The sequence below is a fragment of the Peromyscus californicus genome, unplaced genomic scaffold (assembly GCF_007827085.1).
Source record: "Peromyscus californicus insignis strain IS unplaced genomic scaffold, ASM782708v3 Scaffold_4__1_contigs__length_199733344, whole genome shotgun sequence".
NCBI lineage: Eukaryota > Metazoa > Chordata > Mammalia > Rodentia > Cricetidae > Peromyscus > Peromyscus californicus.
The window spans coordinates 144287365-144304521 of record NW_026294562.1 but is presented as its reverse complement, the minus strand read 5'-3'; the positions used below and the strand labels follow the sequence as shown (position 1 = coordinate 144304521).

Here is a 17157-nt window from a genome sequence, read left to right as displayed (position 1 = left end):
ATGAATTTGGACAAGGATCCTAACAGTATCCATGGGATAGTAGGAAGTTGTCTTAGTGAATGATGCTGGGAAATACTGGAAAACATATGTGAAGGAGTGACTCTGACACTACAGAAATCAACTCAATGGATCCAAACCTGAAGGGTTAAAATTATACAACTCTTAGAAGAAAAGAGGCATGGGTGCATCACATTGGACACGGCATTGAATTTCGGTTATGACACCAAAAGCACAAGCAGGAGAAATGAAACAGAGAAGTTGGGTAACTGCAATGTTCAAGGAACTTCTGTGCATCCAAGGACACAGTAAACACAGGCAAGCAGCCCCCAAGCACCATAGTTAGAGCAGTATAGTGGGGGTAGTGTGCTTTTAGAGAGACTCATCCCTAAGCATCCTAATCGGATCAAGATAGTAGGAGAGATGCAAACTGCTTTTCAGATTCTTTCAATCTTTTCTGCTCTTTCTCTAAGAGGGCTGAGCCTTGGATATTTTCCTTAAGAATTCCTTGGTCTTGGTTCCTGTGTAACTACTTTCCTGGCTGGGAGTAGAGAATGCTGTGCTCTTCATTTTGTCTTTCAGCACAATGCTGGTTTGGTCCTTTGTGTAGCTCTGCCCTCAGATCCTTTACAAATAGATAGGAGAGAAATTGGCCTGTCTCCTCCGCCAGAAGTGACTGGGTGCATAAAGGCACTGTCTCTGTTGTTTTAATGCAGAAACAGACACCTCTGTTTTAGGGAAAATTCTCCACTAAGGAGTAGTTACCAACTGCTACATCACTGCAGTTTAACAAGCAACTGGAAAACCTTAATGCACATGGTAAGTGTGCATTGCTCATTTTTCTGGAGGGTTAACAAGTATATCTACTGGCCTTGGCTAGCTCCCCCACAGGCTAAGATGAGTGGTCACAGCTAGCCTACTGAGGTGGTCTCTGAAAAGATAATGCACCTCAAGCCTGTCTTCATGTCAGTTCTCCTGGACCAGTAGACTTATCTGGCATAGCATTCTCATGTTAGAGGAAGGAACAGGAGACCAGTTCCTCTTGTGACTAGCAAGCTGTCCCATATACTACCCACCAGACAAAGCAAGTTGCAGGGTTGATCTAGAATTAAGAGAGATAAATAATGCCTCTGTAGTGAGGCTAATCCAGGGGCTGGGGTCAGGGCAGGCAGTTTGCCCTGGTGATTTTCCATCAGCATCCTCAAGGAGCTTCCATAGCAAAAGGCTTTAGACATTCCTGTAAATGTATTTCCCTACATAGTCTATAAAACACAAAAGGTTGGATAACTGAATCACTGGTTTATGCCCTGTGGCCTCTACATTTCTCTGTCAGTACTTGCTTAAGAATGTGTAGGTGCTCAGCCTAAGCCCGTGAGCTCCTAAACCTCAAAAAAATTACAATTTCCTCTGTTACCCAAAGCACCTGGCTTCCAGACACTCTGGAATGTAGATGAGTGAGAGATGACATGGGCAGCTGGAAGGAACTGGGAGTAGTGGTTACCTGGAGATGGACAGTGGGCATGTAGAGCTGCCTTGACCACAGAGAGAGAAGCTTGTCAGAACACTTGTGCTGAACCATCCCTGGTTCTGTCACTGTGACAAGGTTGAAATTAGAGCAGAAGGCATGCTTCACTGTGGTCTTCATTGAGGTGAAGCTGTCAAGCTCATGGCAGGCAGTAGACTGGATTCTGTAGGGTTTCACTCTGCAACAAAAAGATTCACAGCAGCTACTTAATTTTGGAAGCAGGGGCTCACCTGAGACTCTTGAACAGTGAGCCATCCTTGAAAACTAAACCCATGGCAACTATAAAAGGGTCCAGGGCTCTTCCTGAGAATGCCTGCCTGTGGGCTGGTGTCCCCTGCTGACTCACACCCAACACCTTGAAATCAAGAAGGGCCAAGATACCTTTCTCTGCCAATAATTCCAATCTAGATTGCTTCCTTAATCTCCAAAGTCATTTATACTGTGATTTTTTTGTGGGTCGATTGCTGTGGGGCAGGGGGTGTTGTTTTGGTACCAAAAGATGGCTGTGGGCAGGACAGGTTAAGCTCTGACTTAATAGACTCAAACCAAATAGAAAAGAACCCAACCAGCCAGTCAAGTGGGTGGGGTGTGCCCTTTTGCAAATGGTGCTTAATGCAACAAATACATTGACATAGGGGACAATGAGGAGAGATAACAGGACCAGAGTTTTTTTTTTGATTCTGGCTGTATTTGAGAAGGTTGGCAAGATCAGCAACTAGTTAGCCAGGGACATCACAATTCATACTCACATCTGTCTTCTTCAGGATTTGGGGGTAATCTAAGAAACTAATACAAAGGTAAGGAGGCATCAAAGATTCGCTAGAGTGCACAGTACAGGCTGCCTGGATCCCAGATCTCTCTGCCCACTAGGAAAATAGGGATATTCTGAGCAACTTGCTCTTCCAAGCTCTGCTTGCTCATCTGCAAATGGAAAGGATAATAATAAATAAAAATAATAATAGACTTTACTAAGCAGTTGGTGAAATGGTAAATGTTTAAGTACATGGCACAGACCTAAATAGAGCTATAGCTGGCTGATGTCCTAGTACAAAAACAATCAAAAGAACATTAACAAAGAAGAAAGAAGGAAAGTTAATGAAGAAAGGAAGAGAAAAACAAAGGAAAAGAGGAAAAGAAGAAATAGATTATACATATATGTTACTTTAATATTATGTATCTTTATTGTCATTATGTATGTATTCACTATACACAGATAGATAAAAAAGAAAGAGAATAGGAGAGAGAAAAGAGAGGGATGGAGGAAAAAAGGGGAAGAAGAAAAGAAAGACAGAAAGCTACCTATCAGGACATGGGTGGGAAGACTGGGGATTATAGGGCCAGATGCCACAAGGACTTCTCAAACTGGGCAAGCTCCATTCACGAGGCTTGAGCTCCCAACTCTGCACTCTGAAACTCCCTGCCCTTCTCATTTCTGCTAGGGCTCAATGGTGCAAGTTTCCCAGCAGTCACTCCGGCTACTTGCCAAGCCTGTGAGAGTTGAGCTAGAGGTTCTGCCATGCTGCACAGCCTTGCCCTCTCTCTTCCTGTCCTGACGTCATCCCTTGCCCCTACTCTTCTTTCTCCTGCAGCCCAACAGAGCCTGTTCTTTCCTTGGTCCCTCAGTTGTCTGCTTTCCTGTTGCAGCATGCAGGCTCTTGGGTCTCATTCTCTACACTCATGGAGTTTTCTCAGTATTTCTTCCAAAGAAAGAAAAATTATGAACACACATTTTGCATTATTTCTAAGTTAATAGATACAAATGTTGTATCAGGTGTGGGTTCATGTGGCAGTGGAAAGAAGACACAGAGACAATCTAAGGATGAGTTTTAGCCTTTTCCAGCTGCAGGAGATCAGCCTCTGGCGGACTGACTTACTGTCATTTAGCAAAGGGCTTTTTTATTGTTATACAATTTATATCTTTAGCAAATCAATTTCCATATAACAAAACTTCTTTTCCAAGCTCTCCAAAGAAACAACACCAAATACAAATTCTCAGTTAAGGGACATCCTGGTTTGCTGGGTCCTCCTGAAACCAAGTTTGTGTAGGCTTTGAACCCCTAGGAAACTCTTAGATAGGATTTACATATTTTAGACAGAAGGTACTGGACCCAAAAAGTAGCAGTCACAAAAGGCAGATCAAAGCTAGGTGCTAACTCTGGAATCAAACCAGCTGCAGCTCTGCAGGAGCTCTCCCTACATAAAAAGATCATTATTACACCAACATGGGAAGGTCAGAATAAGTCCTAGATGGCAGAAAGAGTTGTTGGAGAGAAAGACTTACTTCCTCACTTATACGGCTTTCCTATCCAGTTTTGAAACATCATTGTCATTCAGACTCTATGCAGTGTCCTAATGAGTGGGAGACTGCTAAGCACAATGCCCCTAGCAATGTATGCACATGTGCATACGTGTGTATGTGCTTTCAGGTTGTTTGGGGGAGATGAATAAGACAACAAGTAGTAAAAGCTAATACTCTCAATTGTAGACTCTGTTCTAGTGAATAGGATGAAACTTGGGTAAATAATTCCATGATTCAGAAAAATGTATTTCGTTTCCGGATTGTAGATGGAGTTCACTCTTCACTTCCATTCTGTCATGTGTGCATACTTCTAAATATTGCTCCACACACCATTAACACAAATATATTTTAAATGTCAATTTAAAACAGTTAAAGGAAGTGAAATTAAGCATAGCATTGCTTTCTTGATAAAGCTGTCCTGTAACATATTCAAGTAGTGCATTCAGTGAGTTCCTTACTCATTCAAAATTCTCAGTGTGCCTTGAGGGAAACTTTGGTCAGGCGGACTTTGGGAAGGGGGGCTTATGTGGATGTGACTTGTGTCTGTCTGGAAACAGTTTCCCTCCTCTGTTCCTCAAGACACCTCTAATGCCATTCCTAACTCTGTGTTTCAGGATCACCACCACGGCAGCATGCATGATGGACCTCAGAAGATACCCACTGGATGAGCAAAACTGCACACTGGAAATTGAAAGCTGTGCGTATCATAATACACCTTCCTTTTTCTTGCCCTTCACTTTTTAAGTCTTTTGTTGTTGTTATAAGTTAGCATCTATACTAAATTATCCATAATGCTCTGATAATTTTATCTATATTAAAATTAGGCTTCGGGGGAGTACCTCAATGGTAGAATGCTTGCCTACTACACACAAGGCCCTGTATATCATTCCCAACATACAAAACAAAACAGAGTATTAAAGAATTAACTCTTACCAATTTTTTTTTTTTTTTTGGTTTTTCGAGACAGGGTTTCTCTGTGTAACTTTGCGCCTTTCCTGGGACTCACTTGGTAGCCCAGGCTGGCCTCGAACTCACAGAGATCCACCTGGCTCTGCCTCCCAAGTGCTGGGATTAAAGGCGTGCGCCACCACCGCCCGGCAACTCTTACCAATTTTACTGTCAACACAAAGAGAGAAAGACAGAGACACAAAAAGAAGAGAAAGAGAAGCAGAAAGATCGAAAGACAGAAGTGTGTGTGTGTGTGTGTGTGTGTGTGTGTGTGTGTGACTCAGTATAAAAGAGTACTTCATTCTAATCTGATTAAAGAGTCTGTTTTCTGTGCTGTATATAGGAGAAAACAAATGTTCCCCATCTCAATCCATTCAACGAGAAGAGAGCAAACACTGAGATGCAATTTTCCTACAATCTGCTTCATCATGCTTGAGTGGCTGGACTGCTGGGACCCTGGGCAGTCGGAGTAAAACTCATTTCCCATCAGAATCACAGCCTTACAAGCTGGCCATTTCTGCATCTTGGCAATTTTCTTCAATTTGAGGAGTGTTCAGATGCCTTATTGATAATTCAGTGCTGTGTGCCTCTATGGGAGAGCTGAAGCTGTGTTGCTAACATCTAACAAGATGTGCCTCCTGCCACCCGAATGGTACCACCTATTGATCCTGACCTGTCACACACTGTTTTATTACTAGTCTTAACAAGTATTTGTTCTGAGTCTCTCACAGACTGGTTTATTATTAGTCTCAACTGGTGTTCTACTGAGGTTTCAACACTTAAGTGAAGTGGCCTTTTTGGTATCACTGGAAGTATTTGTGGTGGAGGAGGGTATATGATACTTCCCTATGTTGAGGGAGTGCACAGTGGGAGGCTGCAGCTGGCCATACTGTCCCCTTCCCTTCTATACTGTGCCAGGGTCCATGCTTCCTGACAGCTGTGATTTCAGGAATTAGGAATATAAAATCCCATCCAATGATGAAGGATTGAAACCTCTGGGGACTTTGGCCAGAGGAGCTTAGAAGGCTCTAAGGAAAGTTGGTGATCCCCATAGTTCCTAGGATTATCCTAGGAAATCAAATAGCTTCTGTGTGGCTAGACACCGTAGTCTCTCCTGAGATTATACAAATTTTAAGGAAGTGAAGATGAGTTTATTTAGGAAGCAGCTTCAGCTCCAATTTCCTGGACACATAGTGTGACCTCTGGGTGTATGGCCTGATCTCAGTGGGTGATGAGCAAAAGAGATCCCCTGGGTAAGGGAGAGCTTGTCCTGTGAAAGCACCCCGTGACAAGAAGGGGACCCCTTTCTGCCGGCCTCTCTGTCTTGGGAGTGGAATGGAAAAAATGGGGACTTTGTTTTCCAGCTGAGTACAAAATCGTTGATCCGTTAATTAATCCCCACATACTTTGCAGGCTTCGACTGTATGCCGGCACTGTCGTTTAGCTTTGATTTTGTTTTTTCTTTCTGAGAATAAACCCAGGGCCTTACACATGTGAGACAAGCACTCTCCTGTAAAGCTGCACGCCAGCCCTGTGCAGGCGCTGTTGTAAGAACAGGTACATGTAGAACACACAGGCAAAATGCTTTCCTCCCTGTTCACGTGATCCAGAGAGATGGGAAACAGACAAACAGAGCAGTCAGTGTTTTGAAGAACAAAGGATTGTGGGAGGTTGTGGGGTTGCTCAGGAGGTGGGTTCTTATGGACAGCTTCTGCAGAAAGTGTTCAGTAAGTCACAATGTGACCTGGAGAAGAATGAACTGTTTGAACACCTGTGAAAGCCTTCTGCAGAAAGCACAGCTGCCCTGGGCACAGGAGCTGCTCTGAGCAGTAAAAGGCCTGTATATGGACGGGTAATGGGAGAGGGAAGAGCATCATACTGGAGTAGGGCTTGTAAGTTCCTGGGGTCCTTGTGAGAAGTTTAGGCTTGTTTTGCCCATTGCATAGAAAACAACTGAGAGCTTTAGGTATAGGAGTGGTGTAATTGGCTGAGCATTTTATTAGAGAAGACATTGTCAGGTCTGAAAGCCAGAAGGAAGGTACTAAACAGCAGGTCCCACACTGTGCTCTACACAGAGGGATAGCAGAGTGCTCTAGGGTTGTGATCACCACTGCGAGAGCAGTCAGTGCTGAGGAACTGGGCTGTGAAAGCACCAGATAGATTTGCTTTATATATGTTCAAATCCAAAATTCTATTACATAGCAGTGATATTTTTCATCAGATCTGAATTTTGGTGGTCTGTGATTCCAGCTCTTAGCAGATGGTGTAGGGCATCTAGTCCTGGTTCATGGGACCTGACTCAAGGGGGAAACAGGAAGGGAACATAGGAAATAAGGGAAGGAGGGAGGAAGGAGGGAGGGAAGAGAAGGAAGGTTGAAAAGAGAGAAAGAGGAGGATGGAGGGGAAAGTAGAAGAAGGAAAGGGGGGAACAAGATGAAGAAAAGAGGGAGGAATAAAAGAGACAAAAATAACGAATACAAAGTGAGAGAAACAGAAATAAAAAGCACATAATCTGCTGTGATCTGGGAGACTCCTGGAGGGTTAGATAAGACTGTACTTTGTTTCCCATTGACTCACTCATTCTCAAGGAGCACTGCTGCCTTTCAGGGGAATGTGAGAACTGTCCCCAGAGCTGGGTGAGAGATACAACCCTTCTTGTCATCACTCTCTTTGTGATGAGGGTACCTGCACCAGGGTAACTCAGGCAGGAGTCTCCCAGCAAGAGCATTTCTGAAGTGGGCAGGCACCTTAAAGAGCTCTTGTCACTAGACGCTGATTGGAAAGTTGCCCCTTAGTCTCTACAGCCATCCCTGAATCCTCCATACCTACGTTCCCCCACCATCTTATTCCTCACTGTGAAGATGTGTTCAAATCCTCAGCTGGGTTTTCTCCAGGTGTCTGTAATCTCGTGCTTTCCACTCAGAACTCTGTTTCCAAGCTGGAATCTCCCACAACCCCAGTTCTTTTCCTTTCAGGACCATCCTGGTACAAATCATATTGTGGAGGTAGCACAAGAAGACCTAAAAGCTAATTTCACATTTCTCACAGATGTGTACATTAACTATTTTTTAAATGTAGTAGAGCCATTATTTCCTTTTAACGAAGATAATTTCTTGGGCTACTCGTGGTTATAATATGACAGTGTCTCCTATCCACCATGTCCCTGCTTCTCTCTCCTGGTAGATGGCTACACCACGGACGACATTGAATTTTACTGGCGCGGCGGGGACAAGGCTGTCACTGGCGTGGAAAGGATCGAGCTCCCACAGTTCTCCATTGTGGAGCACCGTCTAGTCTCCAGGAATGTTGTCTTCGCCACAGGTGACTCCTGTGTCTACTCTCTGTCCCTCTAGGATGCTGGCTGCACTGATGGTGTGGTCTCTTAGTGAAGTGTATGCTGGCTGGCTTGCATGTATTGTCAGCATTGACCATCACATGAATTCCTTTAGTGTGTATACAAAAAGTATTGGTACATGTGAAGGACCACCTGAGAATGAGACACTCCCCAGGGTATGCTGTGGAAGATATGACAGTGGATGAGTAAGTAGCTGGTTCATGTTTGATGTCCTAAGTAAAGTTAGAAAAGAGGATGTTGATGGCCTTGAAGATAAAGAAAAGGACTAGGATGATAGGAGACGTTCTCCCAGGAGCTGGTCACCTTCTCATCCAGGACAACAGAGGTTCATGCTGCCAACCCCGCCCTTTACACATGGTCTTCTTCAAGCACTGTCTGGTTAAGGTTACCATGGCCTGAGAAGATTCACTGCCATTTTTCTCTAGCTATCCATAGCCAGAGAAGATGTCTTCTGCTCTTCTGTCTGTGCTTGCTGGGGTTTGATTAAGTTACTATCACATGTATTTTATGGCTTTGGTGGTATCTCAGTTGCTTTTTGTTCTTGGTGCATGTTCTGCATGATAATTGAGATGATAAATGACAGTATTTTGCAAACTATAAAGAATAGTCATGTCAACAAACAGTGCTGAAAATGCTAAGGAAAAGCAGAACTGTCCATATATTTGAACAAAAGCCAACGGCTATGAAGCAGGCTCAGGCTGTGATGGTCTTAAAGAAACTGGCCCTTTGCTGTCTGCCTGGTGCCTGTGGGTGATTGCTGTCTCCTCTGTTTACTGGGTCTGCTTCATCTCACCTTCATGTCACTTTGTTCTAGGAGGCCCTCTGCCCTCTTCCTTCCGTCACAGTTATCCTGGCTGGGTCAGGTGGCTGCTGTACAGCGCCTCAATCTACTTCCATCTCCACTCACAGCTTATTCTTCCCTTGACAGCAAGAATGTGTGTCCCCAGGAGTGACTGATCCTATTCACAGCACACCCAGCCCTTTCCAAGCTTGCTTCCTGCCTGAGATGGGAACATTAGTAATTCAGTACCTGTACAATGGCTCAACGTTTTGACCTGTGTCTCCCTTCTCCAGCCTGGTTTCTATGAGTCAATGTGTTAGCAGAGACAGTAGCTAGAATTCTTAAGTCAGGTCCCTCTGTATGCAAAGCTGCTTAGCTATGGTCTGCAGATCTGGGGAGACACACTGAAGTGCTTGCTTTGGGTGGAGAGGGAGAAAGATCAGGATTTCTGGCTTAGCATTAAGGAACTTTGTGCACAATCAAGAAAAGTACTATGATGCATTGAAGAAAGTTACTCATTTATTATGTATAAAATTGTGCCCCAAGACTTATGTGCAAAAGGTCTGCACAGAGTACACTGGTACATTGATAGTATTCCCACAGCAGAGAGATTCTGCTGGTGCCTGCCTTTGTCTACAAAGTTTCCTTTGTGACCAGACCATACTTTTATAAGAATCTCATACAGTTCTGTCTCAGAAGCCCAGGGAAGGGTGTGGACTGGGCAGCCCTTAGCCTGGCTCTGGACTGGCATTGTTCTTTGAAACACCTGTTTTGATTTGTTCAGAAAAGGAAGTCAGACTAAGTATGGACTTTACAGTCTTCAAGCTATACATTGACTTGCAAGGCCATTGCAATGCAGTACTATCTTCCTTCCAGACTGATTTGAATTCTGCATTCATTGAGTACTGCATAGGCCTTGATATCAGTTCTAAAACCTTTCACTCCTAAATAGCTTGTCCTTTTAAATTTTACCAACTGAGACACTCACGAAGAAATAGCATAGCCTCCATCATCTTAAAGATATTTTAAAAGCCAAACACAATCCTTAATTTTTCCATGTCCACTAGAAAAAATTATGAATTAATGCAATTCCAATTAGTAATGTGGTTCAAAAGGACTTTATCACCTAGAAACAAACTGTCTAACAAGGATTAGGAAAGAGCAATGTCTCTGTTCACTTGAGAAGTAGCTTGAGTCATGCATAGCTGTTGAATTGAGAGTATACACTGGTTGGCAGTATATAGTAAAATGAGTCATTTCTGCAGAAGAGATAATTAAATAAATATTTTACATAGAAGAGGTAACACAAAACTCAGAGACATGCTATACTCAAGGACTGAAATACAGTGTGTCAAAGAAAAATATCCTCATAAAGCCTCCCTGTCCCTGAATGGGTCCTGAGGAGTGCACTGCTTGTAATGAGGTAGCTGTGCTCTAGAGTTATGGAAGGACAACTGAATTCATTAGTGCCACAACAACAAACAAACAAACAAGCAAACAAAACACTTTAGTTCCAAGCAGGGATCCCAGTGTTCTGAAAGGTGTTTTGATACATTTAGAAAAGAAAGTCAGGCTTCACGGTGCTAACAACCCACCACAGTAACATTTTTGTGTCAATTTTATGCCAGTAATGTCCCTGGGAGCCCATACTTTAGAAATGGATTAGCTTATGATAAAGTAGAAGAAAATTGGAAGCCGGTGATATTGATTGGTAGTATAGCATCAAGTATGTTCAAGGGCCTCATGTTCAACTGCTAGCACTGCAAAGTAAATGAACAAATAAATTAGAAAATTGAAGGGGTGTTGACATAGGCAAACTGATGTAGGAGTGCCAGAGCATAGCTACAGCGATGCTCAAGGCTCTTCATGCATACCAACCACCATGTACTGTTGGTGGAAGTATTAAGACAACCCCACGTAGTTAAAAGGGAGGTTTATTTTGTAGGGTAACTTACAAGTGAAGGGATAGGTTACAGGGTCCGGGAAAGGTGTAGTGCAGTCCAGTGGTGTTCTCTGGAGAACTCTGCTTGGTCTACCTCCAGCATCCAGGATCCAGGAACCAAGAGAGCCAGCACATCTGGATCTCGGGTCTTAAGGGTTCCTCTTTTGGACCTGCCTCGTAGGTGTCACAGTTACCAGAAGCCTCAATGGGGGTAGTACTTCCAGGTCAAAGCTGGAACAGCTACCCACTACAATGTACCTATGACACTTGCCCATCAGTAGTTTTCTGAACTTTAAGTGGTTCCCAAGTGTTTATGTTATGTGAGTTCTTACAAAAACAGATCTTTCATCTTACAAAAAGAGTTGTACAAAGCATGAAGTTGAGAGAATCAATATTTACTGGACCATTTGTGCCATCTGTATTCGACTCCTTTGTAGTTCATCTTGTACCAAAGGCCACGTGTTCTAGATGAGCCTGGGCTACTATGCAGGCTTTTAGGAACTGATACTGGGGTTGGAGGCCCCCACATCCTAACCCAGGGCCCTGGAATGCCTTAATACTACACTTAGAAGTCATGTAAAAAAAAGAAAGAAATCAACAACCTACCACTGAGCCTTCCTCTGCTCAGCTGCTGTGTTAGCCAGAGGCTGCCAGATTCCTTAAGCCTTGACTAACTCTGAAACTCTTTCCCTGGCCTCAATCTCTGACTCATGATGAGTTCTTCAGTTTAGCACTCTAAACTTTTTTCTTAGTTACTGAATTTAATTCTCTTGCCTCAGCCATTCATACTTTACTGCCCTCCATGCTTCTGCTCAGATTCTAGCCTCCATTTGATATTTTCCTTTTTATGTCCTATGCTAATGCAGTCCATTCACACTCTGCAGTGAGCAGTCCTCCTGCCAATGCCTCTGCTCATCCTCCTTGAGCTTCTCCTCCTCTTTCTTTCTTTCTTTCTTTCTTTTTTTTTTTTTTGGAAAGCTATGAGTCACATCTGTCTGGTATTATTTCTTGTCATCTGCCAAGTGTTAATCTACACTTTATCAGATGTTGTAGAAAACTCTTTTAAGTAAATGTGTTTGTTTTTAACCATGTACTTGGGATTTCAACAATTTAACCAAACTTCAAACATGGGTTCTCCCTGCAAAGTCCACCAGGAAGAAGAACAGAGAAAGTAGATTATGCTCATTAAGCACTTGGTTAAAGCAACTGATTCTTAAGGAAATCCTAGTCTGTTAGCTGTGCTCCTTCCTCATTCTGAATTCTAGTTTTTATGAAAGTGCTTATGAGCTTGGATGATTCCTCAGCACTTACAAGCAGCAATGTGAATTCAGCTCTGGAAACCTTGGTGTTCTTTCTAAGAAAGTACAAAAATATGGGAAGGAGAACTAGACCCATAAGGACAGTGAGAAACAAGGTGAGAGAGGAGTGGATTATCTCACATCTGCATCTGGTCCTTAGCTAGGCTTCAGACTGCCTCCAGCAGCTACTGAAAAAAAATGAGCATACTAATGTGGCCAGTAGACATCAGTCTACCTTCGTGAGCCTCGGGAACTTTTATGATGAAATTCCAGGAAATAAGTACAATCCAACCATGTCTAGAGTTTTGTGATTCTTTTGGTCAAGACCTGAACTGGTATTGGAGCTTCTAAACAAATTTTGAGAGTATTGTAAGCACTTCATTTCCTGAATTTAACTTTTAAACACTCTCACTTAACAAATAAATCTGAGCACTCCCCTCAGAAAAGCATTTAATAAGACAAATATTATAACTTCATGGTAAACTCAGATAAGAACATGGATCACTGCAGAAGTAGCAATAAAAGAACCATTTCCATTATTTTACCTAGTTTCTATTTAGTTAAATATAGTAAAGCTTAAGCATTACTGAAATATTTTGGATGTACCAACAACATTTAATGAATATATAATTTTTCAAATGTCAAACCAAATTGGTCCCAGTTCATCAAAAAAAAGTAGCAATAATGTAGAAAGAGTACAGCCAAGGGTAGAGCAGTTGTTTGGTTACACAGGCTCCCTGGGTTCCATTCCCAATGATAGGGAAAAGGAAAGAAAAGAAAAGGTGCATGGCGGGATGAGAATTTTTAGTGGACTGTCAACCTTTAGTTGGTAGATATTCAAAGGGGCCCAAGTTGAGTGGCTAAGACAACACCATGAGGAAAGATTTGATATTGAAACTTCCATAAAGAGATGCATGCAATTTTAATATTCATAATGTTTCTGTTTGAACACATACACAGAAATAGGTTTTGAATACAGGTGTGGGTCTAAGCAACTCTGCAAGAAGTGAATCCTGAACTAACTGCCCCCCCATCCTCCTTTGAATAGAAATCCTCTATCCTTGAAAACAGCCACTGTCTTATGACTCTGTAGCCACCATCACCTGTTTCTGAGCCTTGTTTAAGGGTGTAATAGAGTCTGGACTATTTAGCAACAGTTCTCCTCCTCAGCCTCACATTGGAGATTTGATTCATCTTCACATTATACTTCACTCATAATTTTTACTATGCTATTCTGTAAATAAATCATAATCTATAGAAATACTCCACTTCTTGTGCACAGGTAGGAGTAATGTTGCTTGAATAACTATAAATATATGCTGTGGGATGTTCTGTATGGCAAATGTGTTGCTCTGATTGGTCAATAAATAAAACACTGATTGACCATTGGCTAGGCAGGAAGTATAGGCAGGACAAGGAGGAGAATAAAGCTGGGAAGTGGAAGGCTGAGTCAGAGAGACACTGCCAGCCACCATGATGAGAAACAGCATGTGAAGATGCCGGTAAGCCACGAGCCATGTGGCAAGGTATAGATTTATAGAAATGGATTAATTTAAGCTGTAAGAACAGTTAGCAAGAAGCCTGCCACGGCCATACAGTTTGTAACCAATATAAGTCTCTGTGTTTACTTGGTCGGGTCTGAGCGGCTGTGGGACTAGAAAAAAAATAACAGAGTGAGGTAAGCCAGACCCATAAAGAAAAACATTATATGCACTCACTCATAAGTAGATATTAACTGTAAAGGATAACCCTGCTACAATCCACAGACCTAGAGAGGCTAGGTAACAAGGAGGGCCCAAGGCAGGGACACATGATCTCCCTGGAAAGGGGAAATAGAGAATATCTCCTTGGTGGACTGTGGGCAGGTGGGGATGACTGTGGGCCAGGCAGGAAAACTCAAGCTACAAATATATGTGCAGATGAACGTTAAGTACATGCCTAAAATAAGAATTGGGAATGCTCAAACTTAACTTGAAATAGCAAACTGCTTTCTGAAATGGCCATACCAAGGTACACACACACACTAGTCAACCTGAGGGTCCTTGCATCATATTCCATCAAGGTGCACACTAGCCCAACTGAATGTCCTTGATTGACATCATACCATGGTGTACACACACACACACACACACACAGAGCCAGTCTGAGGTCCCTGCCTCACACACTTGACATAGATATCACCTACTAGTTGTAAGTTAGGTCTTGTGTTTTCTATTTATCTAGCTGCTAATGGATTTAATGCATTTTCTGGTGTCTACTTGGTGAGCATCTTTGATGAGCTGCCTATGCAAGGATTTCGTGTGAATTGTCTGTCTTTTTTTTATTTATATATTTTACCAAATATATAAATATTTACCCTCCTTCCTCTCTTTTCACTCCCTCCTTCCACTTTCCCTCTGCCCATCTCAGTCTACCCTTGGCTCAGAAAGGGGCAGGCCTCCCCTGGGCATCAGCAAAACATGGCTTATCAAGCTGCCATAAGACCAAGCACCTCACCCTGTATTCAGACTGGGCAAGGCAAATCAGCATAAGGAATAGGTTCCCAAGAGCCAGCCAAAGCACCAGGGACAGCTCTTCACCCATTGCCAGGGGTCCCACAAATAGTCCAAGCTACACAACTGTCTCATATATGCAGAAAACCTAGGTCAGTCCCATGCAGGCTCCCTGGTTGTTGGTTCAGACCCTGTGAGTTCCCATGAGCCAGACTAGCCATTTCTGTGGGTTTTCTTGCAATGTGCCTGACCTCCCTGGCTCTCACAATTCCATCTCCCTCTCCTCAGGAGGACTCACTGAGTTCAGCCCAGTGTTTGGCCATGTTTTTCTGAATCTTCCTCCATTAGTCACTGGATGAAGGCTCTCCAGTGACAACCTGGGTAGTCACTAATCCAATCACAGGGGATGGCCAGTTTAGGCTATGTATCCACTGCCACCAGAAGTCTTAGCTAGGGCCATGCTTGTAGACTCATGGGAGTTTCAATTGCACCAGGCTTCTACCTGACCCCGACCCCATAAACCCCCCCTCTCAAGTCATCTTTTTCATCACTGTCCCCTTCCACCCACACTCCAACCCAATACCTCGAGGTCTCATCCCCACCTGCCCACAGTCCACCAAGGAAATATTCTCTATTTCCCCTTTCCAGGGAGATCATGTGTCCCTGCCTTGGGCCCTCCTTGTTACCTAGCCTCTCTAGGTCTGTGGATTGTAGCAGGGTTATCCTTTACAGTTAATATCTACTTATGAGTGAGTGCATATAATGCTTTTCTTTATGGGTCTGGCTTACCTCACTCTGTTATTTTTTTTCTAGTTCTGTCCATTTGTCTTCAATTTCCTAACATCACTGTTTTTACTGCTGAGTAATAACTCCATTGTGTATATATGTCACATTTTCTTCATATATTCTTTGGTTGAGGGATGTCTAGGTTGTTTCCAGCTTCTGGCTATAACGAATAATGCTGCTATGAACATAGTTGAGAAACTGTCCTCGTGGTATGATTGAGCATCCCTTGGTTATATGCCCAAGAGTGATATAGCTGGGTCCTGAGGTAGATTGATTCCCAATTTTCTGAGAAACCACCATACTGATTTCCAAAGTGGCTATATAAGTTTACACTCCCACCAACAGTGGAGGAGTGTTCCCCTTGTTCCACATCCTCTCCAACATAAGCTGTTACCAATGTTTTTTATCTTAGCCATTCTGACAGGTATAAGATAGTATCTCAGAGTTGTTTGCATTTGCATTTCCCTAAGGATGATGAACATTTCTTTAAGTGTTTCTTGGTCATTTGAGATTCTTCTGTTGAGAATTCTCTATTTAGGTCTGTACCTCATTTTTTAAAATTGGATTATTTGGGTTTTTTGATGTCTAGATTCTTGAATTCTTTATATATTTTATAGATAAGCCCTTTGTCAGATGTGGGGTTGGTGAAGATCTTTTCCCGTGAATTGTCTATCTTTTTAAAATAAATGACAGACATAATGTGTTATGGGATGTATGTATTGCAACATCTTGCTTAGAAATTGTGTATGCATATGGGTCTGCTCTGATTTCTGGTCTGTGTATTATTTTATTTATTCATCTTTGAAAGTAACAGTACTCATTGCATTATTTAAGTTGGCAACATCCTTCCCACTCTTGGTGCTTATTTATTGTTTGCTCTTGGTTTGGTTATTCTTGCTTTTCATTTATTTATAATCTCACTATCAGATGATTAATTTTTTACTTAAAATTGGTTGATGTGGCAGTAGATGCTACAATGCCCACATTTGGGAGAACAGAAGCAGAAGGATCACAAGTTTAAAGCCAGTCTAGACTATGAATGAAGGTCTTGTCTCAAAAAATTAGACAGACAGACAATTTACATAGCATTAGCTATTGGAACCAACGTTAAAGAGTATAGAAGTATATTGGTAGGTTCTATGAAAATATGGCTCAACTTTACAGACGAAACTTGGGAATCCGTGTATTTTGGTGTTTGTTAACACCCAGAAACCTATCCCTTATAGACACATGCCAAACTGTATTGTAAGTTATCTGTTTACAGTAACAAAACAGTGCTTTTAATACTCATCTCCTTCAGTTTTTAGAATAATTTCAGTGTCTGCTGATACTTTTGTTTGGCTGTTAATCTAAGAGTAAAAAAAATTGAAGGGACATTTATTATATCACATTACAGAAAATATGGATCAGATGCATCTGTTTTTTTCTGGTAACAGTTAGAGGAAGCTTCGTCCAGCACAGTGTGCCTTTTTAAGAAAAGATTTTGAAATTCAAAGTCATTGTGTGTAACACTAATGAAAATGTGTGCAGAGCATGCGAATCATAGACAAGTTACAGAACAGGGATTAAGGAAATACTGAATTAAGGAGATGTTAATAAGTGTGCTTAGCTCACAGTAGAGAAGCAGCTACTTAGAACTCTAGGCTATGGATCACCAAATCAGGACTTTGTCTTTCATACTGGTTCTGAATGTCTGTCCTGCAGACTACCAAAATGTGTAATGTCCAGTTTTTG

At 42.3% G+C, this 17157-nt stretch overlaps 1 protein-coding gene across 2 annotated transcripts in view; it reads left to right on the top strand.

Moving 5' to 3' along the window:
- Gabrb3 (gamma-aminobutyric acid type A receptor subunit beta3) overlaps positions 1-17157 on the top strand; it is a 243481-nt gene that overhangs the window by 200012 nt on the left and 26312 nt on the right. For both annotated transcript variants that reach the window (XM_052712800.1, XM_052712799.1), the window contains exons 5-6: positions 4436-4518; positions 7953-8090. In XM_052712800.1, the coding sequence (XP_052568760.1) occupies positions 4436-4518; positions 7953-8090 (221 nt within the window). The remainder of the gene's footprint in view (positions 1-4435; positions 4519-7952; positions 8091-17157) is intronic.